General features: G+C 41.9%; 1 protein-coding gene across 1 annotated transcript in view; it reads left to right on the top strand.

Annotated features, from left to right (window-relative positions):
- GK5 (glycerol kinase 5) overlaps positions 1-13,555 on the top strand; it is an 80,924-nt gene that overhangs the window by 35,561 nt on the left and 31,808 nt on the right. The window contains exon 6 of the mRNA XM_089683521.1: positions 1,922-1,997. Within this exon, the coding sequence (XP_089539647.1) occupies positions 1,922-1,997 (76 nt within the window). The remainder of the gene's footprint in view (positions 1-1,921; positions 1,998-13,555) is intronic.

Raw genomic sequence — 13,555 nt, 5'->3', positions numbered from 1 at the left:
TTGGAAGATTTCCCCTCTTTGACTTTTCTGGGGACAACCCAAAATTTGGGCTATTCTTTTACTTTCTCTTTCAGGACAAATAGAAGGTGCGGATCACAGACAGGTTTTTATTGCTAACAGGTGTTCTAATCCATCTCCACTCTGTGCAAAACTAAATAAAAAAAGTTTTGTCTTTAGTTATACTTTAAATCTGGCTCAACTGCTTGATCTATTTTTAAAGTCTTGGCTCAATAGTTCAATCTATTTTTAGAACATTGGTTCAACTGTTTGATCTATTTTTAGATCTTGGGCTGAGCAGCATGATCAATTTGAAATCCTTGGCTCAACCGTTCAATCTATTTTTAGATCTTGGGATCAACTGTTTTGAGTTATTTTAAATCCTGGCCCAACTATTTAAATATTTTTTTAGATTCTGGTCTCAACTGTCCGCTAGATCTTGGGCTTAGTTGTTTAAAGGGACATTAACCTAAAACTAAGGGGCACTGCCACAAATGTTTTTTTTTTTGGTCTGTTTCTTTTGGCTACATTTTACCATGGATGGATCAGAGGAGTTTCATATTAGTTGATTCCAGTCTTAAAAAGCCAAGCTATTGTTTGAGAAATGGGCACTTCCTGAATCTGGAAGTAGGCTTCCAAAACCGGAAGTGACCTTTTTAACACTTTCTTTTTTTTTTTCCATTTTAAAGCAGAACTATACTCACCTTTTATCCAGTACCATGGTGTCCTAGAGCTCCCCACCAGCCACCGTGGTGTTTGGCCGGATCAGCTGTCGGGTACCAATGCTTGTTCATTTTAATTGGCCTGTCCAAGATGTCACTCATTCATTCATATCAGCATTACCGAAATTTGCTTGCACAGCTCAGTGTACAGGGCCTACAGGCAGGTAATGGAACTTTAGTACAGGAGAGACTTCAGGTTGAATCACTAAGGCAGACTAACTGTGCACTTTGTAAGCACAGTTGCTCCAGAGTTTAGTAAATGAGGTGAAGCTTCACTTTGTAAGGAATGCCCAATCACATGCAAGGAAAATAAAACAAACAGCGTTTTTGCTTGCACATGATTGGATGATGGAAGTCATCAGTGCTTCCCTTATTTACTAAGCTCTGGAGCAATTGCACTTGCAAAGTTCAGTCTATTTGTCTTTTGCAAATCGGCCCCAGTGTGTAACCTGTGTCTGATCACGCCATCGTTGAAGTGCATACAGTGGCTTACACTGTGATTCATTTTTCTGTACTGGTTGGAATACTAATAAAGCTTCTGCACCTGTTATGCCTGCAGTGTTCTATCAACTGTACCTGACGTAAAATGTTGTCCATGGTAAGCTTCTGTTATTCTCTTTGATGCAATTCTATATTTTAGGTCCTTATCTCACAGAAGCATAGTGAATGGATGTCAGAGAGATCTCCAGGCACATGGGGATCCCAGAATTCTGATTAAAAAAAAAAAAAACCAAAACTAGGCAGTTTAATATATTTTAGTATATTTTTCTTTTTAAATCTGTCCTCTTTTTAGTGAAGTTGACTTTATCTTCCTCCACCCATTCAATGCATGTCACATACTTAAAGCCTTCCCAAAATGAAGAGCCAGTCATGTCCAACTCATACTGCATGTGCATTCATTCCTATAACTGGGTGTATACTCCCCTGGATGTCAGCTGTAGGAATGGAAGAGGTCAGAGGTGCACATGTTCAATAAGAGCTGTACCAAGCTGAGTCTTTTTATTCAAAGGCTGGCGAGACCACTTGGTGACAACGTCAGGCTCCGGGTTGAGTATAAGTATTTAGTTATGTGATTGTTGCCCTTTATATATGTATAAGTAATCCTTTTTGTTTTCTCTAGTCATTACTTTGAAAGCACATATCTTAATGTGAAACTATATAAAAGGGCAGACCTAACTTTCTGTTTTCTGTTTTCCTTGCAGGTACAGCAAGCAGCAGATGAAGGGAACTGTTGTTTCGGGACCATTGATACATGGCTGCTGTATAAACTCACAGATGGTGAGTAGTGTTTATATCAAGGTTGTGAGCAGCCCTGTCTAGTCCGTGGAATAATGTTCATGCCCTGCCATTACAAACTTTTCTTTTTTACTTATTGTGACAAAGAGGCAGGGTTTGATACCTCACTGGGACTTTGTTTTCCATAACCCTTGAATGGGGGTCCTCTTCCCCTGCACACACCCCCCCCCCCCTTCCCTTTTCCCCATCGAAGTCCTGCACTGTCAGCCAAGGCTTTGCTGTGGGCTGAACTTCTGGCTTAATCTCTGTTGTGTAAATACTTCATAAACTGCATTCCTATAGAGCAGGGGTTTTGAATTAAAATTTACGGAGGTCTGGTCAGCAAAATTTCCTTCCAGCAGAGGTCCGAATCTCGTTAGCAATATAACACATCACATTCCCCCAGTACATTATCATCTTTAGCGTACCTTTCACACTGTAGTGCCCCTTAACACAACACAGTGCCCCTAACATAACACAGTGCCCCTTTTTTAATGCAAGCCTTCCCCTGCATAGTCCTATGGTACCTTAGGTAGAGCAGAGGCACTAATCTTTCTGGGGTGTTCTCTCCTGGGCCTCCAGCCCTCCACCGATGTCATCCTCATAGTGGGTGGGGGTGGGAAAAGCTGCAAATCGAGACTGAGGGGCGGGAGCTGCCCAAGTTATTATGTTAACAAGTGGGCGATTGCCTGGCTTGCTGATATGAAAAGAATCCCACTTTCTGTCTCGAGCTGCAGAGAGCGGAAGTCTTTACATATTAACAAGCTGGGTAATCACCAGCTTCCGCCACTCAGTCCCGATCTGCAGCTACTCACACCCCGCCCACTGTGAGGATGACATCTGCGGCTGAGTGAGAGGCCTGGAAGAGGACACCCAGCCGTGGCAGTGGCATGGCTGCGGTCTGGACAGGACTGTCCCTCGTTCCGGACCGCGGTCTACCATATAGTGACTACTGCTATAGAGAATCCACCATGGACCAGTGTCACTAAAATGCTGATGTTCTGTTTTTGTGGATTCTACATAGGAATGGAAGGATGATGGCTGCCATCACTGAAAGTATTTTAGATAGAAAGAGAATATATTCACCACAGTTAAGGATAGCAGTAGAGACTTTTTTTTCAGGTTAAAGGACCCCCTTTATCTTAGGTCTTTGTTAGAGGTATGGAAATAGTCAAGAGCAGCCACTCAGAAATTGACTGAAGGGCACATATGATTTGGTTGCTACAGGATGCAGCATTTTCTGTATGCACTATTATGATAAATATGTCCCTAATATGTGAAATCACATTTGTTCTTTTAGGCCAGAATTTTAAGCCCATGTGATAAGTGACATCCATGCAGATGTCATTTCTCACAGTGGTAATAGAAGGAGGAGTCCAAATACCAGTAGTGTTGCAGGCTTTTGCAGGCTTTTGCTCAAGTTTTTATATATCAAACACCATACTGATATGCTCATTTTAGAAATTTAGGATTTTTTATTACTAAATATTTGGGGCATGAGCTATGTCTTTTCTACGCTGATTAGGGTCCGTTCGCACTTGTCCATTTTTGGCAAATGCATTGTTTTTTAAATAAATGAGAACACATCAACATATGCCAGTTTGCAAGATAATTTACATTGTAATGCACATTAACGTGCATTTTGAATTCCCTCTCTCCCTTGCTGTCCCTCCCTCCCATTGAACTGAATGAGGCTGCTCTATAACTGAAAATCAAATGCTTGGCTCACAGTTGTGGCACGGTCCTGCAATGTAATATTGCCATTTGGCAAATAAAAAAAAAAATTAAGTAGGATTTTTTTTTTTTTAATTACACTAAAACAGAGATAAAATGTGCCTAAAGGCTGTCATATACGGCTCAAATTTCACTGATTCAATGACTTTCGGCACCACCTGGCTCAACCAAATTTAATTGGAAAATTGACAGAGGGGACAACGTCTCCAATCAGATGCATTGACTGTTCGGGTATTCTGAAAACATTCTATCAGAATATAATAGACAGGTGAGCTTCCCCCGTTAGCACATTTTAGCATGGATGGGGGGGAATGTGCTTGATTTCTTAAATCTTTAAAGCTGGCCATTGATGACTGATCTGATTAACCGGTTCCTCGTCGCCCTATAGCAGAAATACTGCTACAAGGCTGCACAGGTGCGCAAAATCGTTTGTGTATATGTATGTGTGATTTTGCAGTTCTGGGTAGGGGGGCGTGCATGCCTTACCCGCACCGCCATTTGCGGCCTCGGCTGTCAATCACCGGGTCCCAGCCGGTGATTACTCGCCGGCACCCAGTGATCGCCGAGTATCTCCGACAGGAGGGAGACCTGTGTATAAACAACACAGATCTCCCCGTGTCAGCTCTTGCACACTGCTTTGTATGGCTCTTACATAGCACATCCATACAAAGCTGTGTGCTTACAGTGAAGTACACACACAGCCAACATAGTGAAGCAGCACACAGTTAACCCTTTGATCGCCCCAGATGTTAACCCCTTCCTGCTCAGTGTCGGTGCTTTTTATTAGCACTGATCACTGTATTGGTGTAACTGGGGATGTCAGTGACACCAAGTCCATTCCCCCCCAGTGTCAGAATGCCCGCCGCAGTCCCGCTATAAGTCGCTGATCGCCGCCATTACTAGTAAAACAACAAAAAAAAAAGACACGTAACAGAATACATTTTGGCCTAAATTTCATGACAAAATTTTTTGATTTTTTTTTTAATTTACTGGACATGTTTAATAGCAAAAAGTAAAAAATACTGGTTTTTTTTTTGTTGTTTTTTTTTACCCTCAAAATTGTTGGTCTTTTTTTGTTTATAGCACAATAAAAAAAACACACAGGCGATCAAATACCACCGAATGAAAGCTCTATTTGTGGGGAAAAAGGACATAAATTTAATTTGGGTGCAACGTTGCATGACTGCGCAATTGTCAGTTAAAATAACGCAGTGCCGTAACACAAAAAATGGCCTGGTCAGGAAGGGGAGTAAATGCTCTGGAGGGCAAGTGGTTAGAAAGACTGAATGGATTGCCCCATCTACATACTTGAGGTGGATGAAGAAATCCTCCCTTCTGAGTTATTATATTCTGATAGTGGGACCCCTCCTCTGTCTGAATACACTGATCAGCCCCGCATGCACTGAACAAGCGAAAATTTACCAACAGTCCCGTTCAAGAGGAGTCAGTTATTAGATCAACTTCCTCTTGAACAAGAATTACCATAGATTAATCAAAATTTGGTCAGTCCCTGGTGAACTGGCCACATTTCTATCTATCTATGGTCCGCTTAAATGTATGCCTTGCCTGAAGCTCACCATACAAATTGCAATGTAATTGTACAATCTCCTTTTTAGATCTACCAACAACTATGTACTACAAGGGCCTGTCTGACTGAATACAAATTGATTGGACAGATTAGAAAGGTCCTTGTACGACATCGTTTTGGTAAATCCTAAACTGTACAAAAATTGTACGGTCAGGTTTTATAACGTGTATGGTGAGCCTAAGTGTGTGTATGTAACCCCTAATAACATTCTAATGATGAAAGATGATTATGCCAATAATTGCACCAACATTTTATTACTTCAAAATACACAGTGCTGTAAAATGTGCAAAAAAACCCCCCCTCTGCATTAAAGAGTACCTCCACTTTTGTTGAGAAAAAAATACACCCCCCCCCCCCAAGTGATCTATGTACATTGCAACAATTTTAACACACTTTGTTGCAGAGTCCTACCTTTTGGTATTCTGAAGAAAGAGCTGTTTGTCTGTGTCCATGTGCAGAGTGAATATGTATGGGAGTGCCTTTCTAATTATCAATCAGCTGTTGCACCTGCAGGGCACTGATGAGAAAAGCTGCAAGGTCGGCATCCCTTTACACAAACTTTCCCTTTGGAAGTATCTCACCGAAAATGACATTTGTGTTGCAGGGGATGCCTGAAATTTGATTTGTATCTTAGTGCAGACTTCTGGGAAGATCAGTGAATCAATCACTCAAGCAGGGAGTGATGTTTCTTGGGGGGCACTTTGTACACCATCTGTGTGCAGAACACCTCCAGGTAGCCATACATTTTACAGAAAATGACTGCACTGGAGATTGAAAAGGAAAGGTCATTTTTAATAACATTTAACTACAATATGACTTTGCAATTGTATAGGCTATATTATTATTTTTTTTATTTGCTATTTTTTTTCCCCCGTGAAAGTGGAGTTGCCCTTTAAAACTACTGTGTGAAAACGAATCATCCTGAGTAATGTATGCAGCATCTGTACAATAGCCTTTATGAGATGTCGCGGGTATGACTGTCATACAGAGGACAGGTGAAATGACCCAGCTGAAACACTGAATTAGAGTTTTTATACTCCTGCTATTTATTTCTGAAAGAGTTTCTTTACATCCAAAATGTAAGCTTTTGCAAGTACTGTATATAAAGCAAGGGAAAAAAACCTGTGGCCCTCTATAAAACGGAAATCCACTTTTTGTTTTTTTTCTTTTGTTTAATGCATTTGTTTTTAATTTTTTTTGCATTAAATATTCATAATGAGCGTCATCTGGCTGTTGAACTTGTCCAGATGGTAGAGATGCTTGTGCTAACCCCTGCTGAGTTCTTTTCTGGAAATGCTGGAAGGGCACAGATAATGAATCATTGGAGATGCAGCACACATCCCATTCATTAATATCCAAACCAAGACAAATAGCCCACGAAGAAAAAAATGATAGCAGCCTCTCCCTGTACGAAGGGTCACTTTACCATCTGTCCATGTGCATGGTGTTCCGGCCCATTCAGCCTTTGTGTAATGCTGTGGAACAGATTGGGCACCACGTGTGGGGAGAAACAGCTGTCTTCTTTCTTCACATTACAGTAGAATCTCTGTCTTGTCTTCTTGTTTAGAATCATCTGGATGTTAAACAGGAGGATTCAGTGCTTGATTCCTCAAATAAGGCATAGGCAAGTAGTTTATTGTTGATAGAAATATACTCTGTTGGAACTGCATTACATAAATCTAAACCCAAAGCATTTTTTCCAGGTCTGTGTTTTTTTTCCAGTTCCAGATGAAGTGGTGAGGGGTTAGAACAGCAATGGGCAAACTACGGCCCGGCGGACATTTTAATCCGGCCCGCGGAGCGTGATACTGTCAGGATGGCTGTCAGGATGTGTGTAGGCGGGGCAGCGTGACGAACACGAGGGGAGCTAGGCTCCTCTCACAGTCCACCCTGAAGACCGGTGTACCATGAAAATCTGTCTCCTATGAGGATCTGTCCCCCTCGACGTATCTGCGCATGTGCCGGAGATCGCCGATCGGCTGCTAATGCCTGAAACTGGCTCATGCGCAGATACGTCGAGGGGGACAGATCCTCATAGGAGACAGATTTTCATGCTACACCGGAACGGCGCGGGAACACGGCGAGAGGAACGCGCGGAGCAAAGGCAAGGGAATTGACACAGGGGGGACTTAATATGGGGGATGAATTAATATGGGGAATTAATTACTATATGGGGGATGAATTACTATGGGGGGTGAATTACTATAGGGAGGATGAATTACTATGGGGGATGAATTACTATATGGGGGATGAATTACTATATGGGGGATGAATTACTATATGGGGGATGAATTACTATGGGGGATGAATTACTATATGGGGGATGAATTACTATATGGGGGATGAATTACTATGGGGGATGAATTACTCTATGGGGGATGAATTACTATATGGGGGGTGAATTACTATGGGGGATGAATTACTATGGGGGATGAATTACTATATGGGGGGTGAATTACTATGGGGGATGAATTACTATGGGGGATGAATTACTATGGGGGATGAATTACTATATGGGGGGTGAATTCCTATGGGGGGTGAATTCCTATGGGGGGTGAATTCCTATGGGGAATGAATTACACTATGGGGAATGAATTACACTATGGGGGATGAATTACACTATGGGGGATGAATTACACTATGGGGGATGAATTACTATATGGGGGATGAATTACTATGGGGGATGAATTACTATATGGGGGGTGAATTACTATATGGGGGGTGAATTACTATATGGGGGATGAATTACTATATGGGGGGTGAATTACTATGGGGGGTGAATTACTATGGGGGGTGAATTACTATGGGGGGTGAATTACTATGGGGGGTAAATTACTATGGGGGGTGAATTACTATGGGGGGTGAATTACTATGGGGGATGAATTACTATGGGGGATGAATTACACTATGGGGGATGAATTACACTATGGGGGATGAATTACACTATGGGAGATGAATTACACTATGGGGAATGAATTACTATATGGGGGATGAATTACTATATGGGGGATTAATTACTATATGGGGGATTAATTACTATGCTTACTATGGGGGAATATTACTATACTTACTATGGATGACACATACACATCATTCATCTACTCTTGGTCCGGCCCCCGGGTCCAATATATGAACCCATTGCGGCCCTCAAGTCAAAAAGTTTGCCCACCCCTGGGTTAGAACCTGTGTCAGGTTTTGCTTGCTGATTGTCCCAGTTAGGTAGATTGTCCTGGTGATCACTGTCACAGGGAGTGAAAGGAGAGAGGATCCAACATTTTGTGTTATCACTGGAACTGCAGTAGAAAGAAGTAAAAAAGGGGCACTTCCATTTAATTTTCTTTTAATAGAGAGATTACCTATAAGTTCCTATTGTGCCTACATCAACACCCCCCCCCCCCCATGGGACACAGATCTTCTTTTATTTACTTTTATTAAGCTTTAGATTTGCTTTAGGGCTCACTCACCCCAGCATTGTCCTGCGTAACCGCAATGCAAGACAGGGCAATCTGCAATATGTGCTGAAAAGTGTACCACACGCAGTGCACTGCATCATACTGCACTGCAGTTGCTAGGACTGAGTAGTGCTTTGTCAAGATTGCTGTGTTACAACCGTGATTCACCACAGAGCGACACAGGAAATCATTTTTACCTGTGGCCATCAAATTCTATAATTTTTCTCTAAGTGCTGAATGTGAGGATTTATTCTGGTCTATGATCTAGATTTTTATGTAGTTTTTATATTATGTTGTTATTAAGTCAACTTTGAATTTTGGGTAATGCTAGAGAAAGTGGTGTGCGATTTTGCTTTTTGGTAGTCTGTTATTCTGTTATTTTTCAGTCTGTGTTATTTATTCTATGTAGTATTTTAATTGGATGTTATGGTTTATTAGAGCATAGTATTCATTTTGTTTTATTTGGTATTGCTGTTATTGGTCATTTCATTGTTGTGTCTTGTTTCCATTTGTTTTTGTGATTGTGTTGTCTTCGTTGAATGTAATTGTTTCTTCACTGCACTCGCACATCACCAGCAGCTGACTTCTAACGCTGCTGGCGTGAACAGACCCTTAAAGTGGTTCCAAAGTCAAACTGTTTTATATCGCAATGCATTCCTTGCATGAACGCCTTAACCCCCCGGTCATATCAAGCCTGCCTTTGAAATAGTGCAACTTCACTGTAAGTCACACGATTTCAAAGTCGGGTGAGATGCCGATTTGAGGTGCAATTTGCAAGACATCTGACACAGATGTCTATGCAAATCACACCAAAAGTAGTGCATGTACTACTTTAGAAAGCGGTGTGACTCCGACCAAGTCGGAACCGCACCGATTTGACCGCTCTAATTGTGGACAGTAGGGTGCGACTTGGCATACGACTTGCAAATCGCATGCCAAGTCGCACCTGATGTGACCGGGGTGTTAAGTAAGTGCCTCCCAACCTTTTCAGAAGTTTCTGATGCCAGGAGGCAGGGCAGGGTTTCTGATCATGTGAAAGCTGTGATTGGCTGTCACAACAGGCACATGATCCAAGTAGAGATCAGGAGCTTTCTGTTAGACGCCGGTAAGTGCGCTCTCTCGGCACAGCTCTGTTTGCCTTCTGGTATGCATATATGCGGCTTCTCGCCGTTAAGGCCCACCCACTGAGAGGCCGCATTTATTACTGTCATCCCGAAGAGGTTTAAGCATAACTAAAGGCAAAACTCTTTTTTTTTAGTTTTGGATAGAATGGAGATGGATTAGAAAGCCTGTCAGTTTCTATAGCTGTCTAGGTCCCCGTTTGGGAGATTCACCCTCTGCATTTGTCCTGTTTTACCATTATAATTAAAAGTGAAAGAAAAGTAATAAAGGGGAAATCATCCAATGGGGACACTAGTTCTGGTGACCTGGGGGTACCCAAGAATTTCCCTTAATTTGCCAGGATTTCCTCCCACTTCCTGTTTTATCTATGGGACAGGAAGTGAAGGAAAATCTCTACGATGGGACACAGATGACAAAAAAAAAAATGTGACCAAGGTTTTAACCTTCCCTTTCCCTATCCAAAATGAAAAAAAAAAGTTTTATAGTTCTAATTTAAGGTAAATAAACGTCCCCACTAACTGTTCCCCCTATCCCACAACACTTAGCTGAGTCCTGTAACTGATCCAGTTGTCTCAGCTGTAGCACCACTCCCCAGCAGCGTATTTACTGCAAGGCATACAAGGCGTTTGCCTAGGGCGGCAATTTTCAGGGAGGGCGCCGCCCCCTTGAAGGGACACACGTACCAGAGAGGGGACCTGGTGAGGCTCTGCCATGTAATCCAAGGACACGTTAAAGTGTTACTAAACCCACAATATTAAAATCAGTCTGTATTTGCAGTAAAGCATGCTTGTTATACTCACTTAGGAACCTAAGGGGTTAATCGTCCGCATTGTGTAAAAAGGCTGTTTGATCCTGTCTTCTCTGATCCTCCCCTTCCACAGTCCCCAATCCATCTGCTGATTGATCATGTGCAGCTTGCCCCCAAGGCTCTGTTTGGTGTGTATTTTGTTTTCTTGGGAGGGTGCATGTGATCAGCACAGGGCCAATCAGCACTGTCCAGACAGAGATTCAGGGGTCGTGCAGCCTCATAGGACAATCAGTGGAGAATGAAAACTCCTCCTACAAGCTTTAACCAATGCTCTGATGGACACGGACAGAAGTCACAAGACTGCTCTAACTGCTGATCAGAAAAGGTATTTAGCAGTTTATATTTACTAAAATAATTAAATTTCCATGTTCTATGTGTGCAGTGGCAGGGCCCGGGTGGGAGAGGGGGGAAGAACCCTCTTCATTTGCTGACATAGGATGTTAGTCTTGTGAACTCCCAGGAGCTATTCATCCCTTTGCACAGGATCAGGCTGGCTGCCATAGGCTTACATTTCAGGGTTCTCTGCGATCTGGCAGGTAGGTGTAGAAGTGTAGTTTATTGCAGAAGAGATATTGCGTGTCTCTTCTGCTGTAAAAACCTGCCTGCTCAGTTACAGTGGAATCTTTAGTTCCATTTTAAGATTGTTCTGTAATGTTGTTATATCAAAGGATACTTCATGAGATCATAGCCAGACTCTGTTTTCTCGTTTTGCAGTTCTACACAATGGTTACGCCTTTCTGCATTTAGGCTTGCATCAACCGACTGATTGCAATCACTCTGGCTGTGGGGGGTATTTTATCCCAAAAACTTGTTTAGAAAGGAGGCTGGTGAGGTTGAGTCAAATACTGCAATCTATATATTTACCTTAGTAACATTTTTACCCTATTACTTTGCTCATTTCGCCCCCTCTCTTCCTGGCTAGTGTTTGTGTATTAATTTATACAATATCACAGGCGTACCTCGGTTTACAAACACCTCGGTTAATGTAATTTTTGGTTTACAAATGAAAATAATGGCTCGGTGTATGAATTTTTTTTTTTTGCAATATGAACGGATTAATTGGTTTTCAATGCATTTACAAAAATTTTTTAGAATAGTGTCCCTTTATGCCTTTAAAATGGACTTTTCTAAAGAGTTTTGAACAGATAAAAAAAAAAAAAAAAAGTCTTTTACACTTTTTTTTCTGACCTCTGGAACGGATTAATTGGTGTTCAATGCACTCCTATGGGAAACTGTGTTTTTTAGGTTTACAAATTTTTTGCAATATGAAAAGTCCCGCAGAACGAATTAAATTTGTAAACCGATGTACGTGTGTGTGTATATATGCACACACACACACCTTGACTAATGCTCCAGTTCCAGCTGAAGAAAAACAGCCCCAAAGCATGATTCTGCCACCACCATGCTTCACTGTGGGTATGGTGTTCTTTTGGTGATGTGCAGTGTTGTTTTTGCACCAAACATATCTTTTGGAATTATGGCCAAAAAGTTCAACCTTGGTTTCATCAGACCATAACAGATTTTTCCATATGCTTTTGGGAGACTTTAGTTTTCTTTTTGCAAAATTTAGCCAGGCTTGGATGTTTTTCTTCCTAAGAAAAGGCTTCCGTCTTGCCACTCTACCCCATAGCCCAGAAATATGAAGAATACAGGAGATTGTTGTCACAGCCAGTACTTGCCAGATGTTCCTGCAGCTCCTTTAATGTTGCTGTATATCTAATGCCTTGGAAATTCTTTTGTACCCTTCTCCTGACCTTTTAACAATGAGATCCCTCTGACGCTTTTGAAGCTCTCTGCGGACCATGGCTTTTGCTGTAGGATGCGACTAAGAAAATGTCAGGAAAGACCTACAACAGCTGAACTTTATTTGGGGTTAGTCAAAGGCACTTTAAAAAATGATAGGCGTGTACTGACTTCTGTTTTTAACATGGTTTTGAATGTGATTGCTTAATTCTGAACCCCGCTACATCCCCAGTTATAAGAGGGTGTTCACACTTATGCAATCACATTATTTATTTTAGTTTTTTCTGTTTATCTGTTTACTCCCCCCCCCCCCCCCCCCCTCCATAAAAGATTTCAGTTTGTCTTTCAATTGAGGTGTACAGTTTATAGGCCACATTAAAGGTGGAAAAAGTTCTGAAATTCTTTCTTTGTCTAATTTTTTTACACCACAGAAACCTGACATTTTATCAGGGGTGTGTAGACTTTTTATAGTGTGTGTGTGCGTGTGCGCTTCAGTCCACCCATCACCACCAGGTTGCACCTCAGACTGTCCAGGAGCTCAGATATATATGTATGTGTATATTTCTTTATATATATATATAATATTACAAAAATCTACTGCTCAAAATAATTAAAGGACCACTCTGAAAACACATCAGATCTCAATGGGGAAAAATATCAAGCTGGGTATCTATACTGATATGGACTGGGGGCATGCTCCTAATTCCTAATGATACAATGGATGGTGTCCTGGGGTATTTCCTCCCTGATCTGGACCAAGGCATCACTGAGCTCCTGGACAGTCTGAGGTGCAACCTGGCGGCGTTGGATGGACCGAAACATGATATCTCAGAGGTGTTCTATTGGATTTAGGTCAGATGAGCATGGGGGCCATTCAGTGGTATCAATTCCTTCATCCTGCAGGAACTGTCTGCATACTCTCGCCACATGAGGCCAGGCATTGTCGTACATCAAGAGGAACGCAGGACCCACTGCACCAGCGTAGGGTCTGACAATGGGTCCAAGAATTTCATCCCGATACCTAATGGCAGTCAGGGTGCCATTGTCAAGCCTTTAGAGGTCTGTGCATCCCTCCATGGATATGCCTCCCCAGACCATCACTGATCTACCACCA

This window comes from Staurois parvus, unplaced genomic scaffold (assembly GCF_062004578.1).
Source record: "Staurois parvus isolate SC_StPar_1 unplaced genomic scaffold, SC_StPar_1.0 ptg000312l, whole genome shotgun sequence".
NCBI classification, from domain to species: domain Eukaryota; kingdom Metazoa; phylum Chordata; class Amphibia; order Anura; family Ranidae; genus Staurois; species Staurois parvus.
This window is presented reverse-complemented; position numbering and strand designations above follow the sequence as displayed.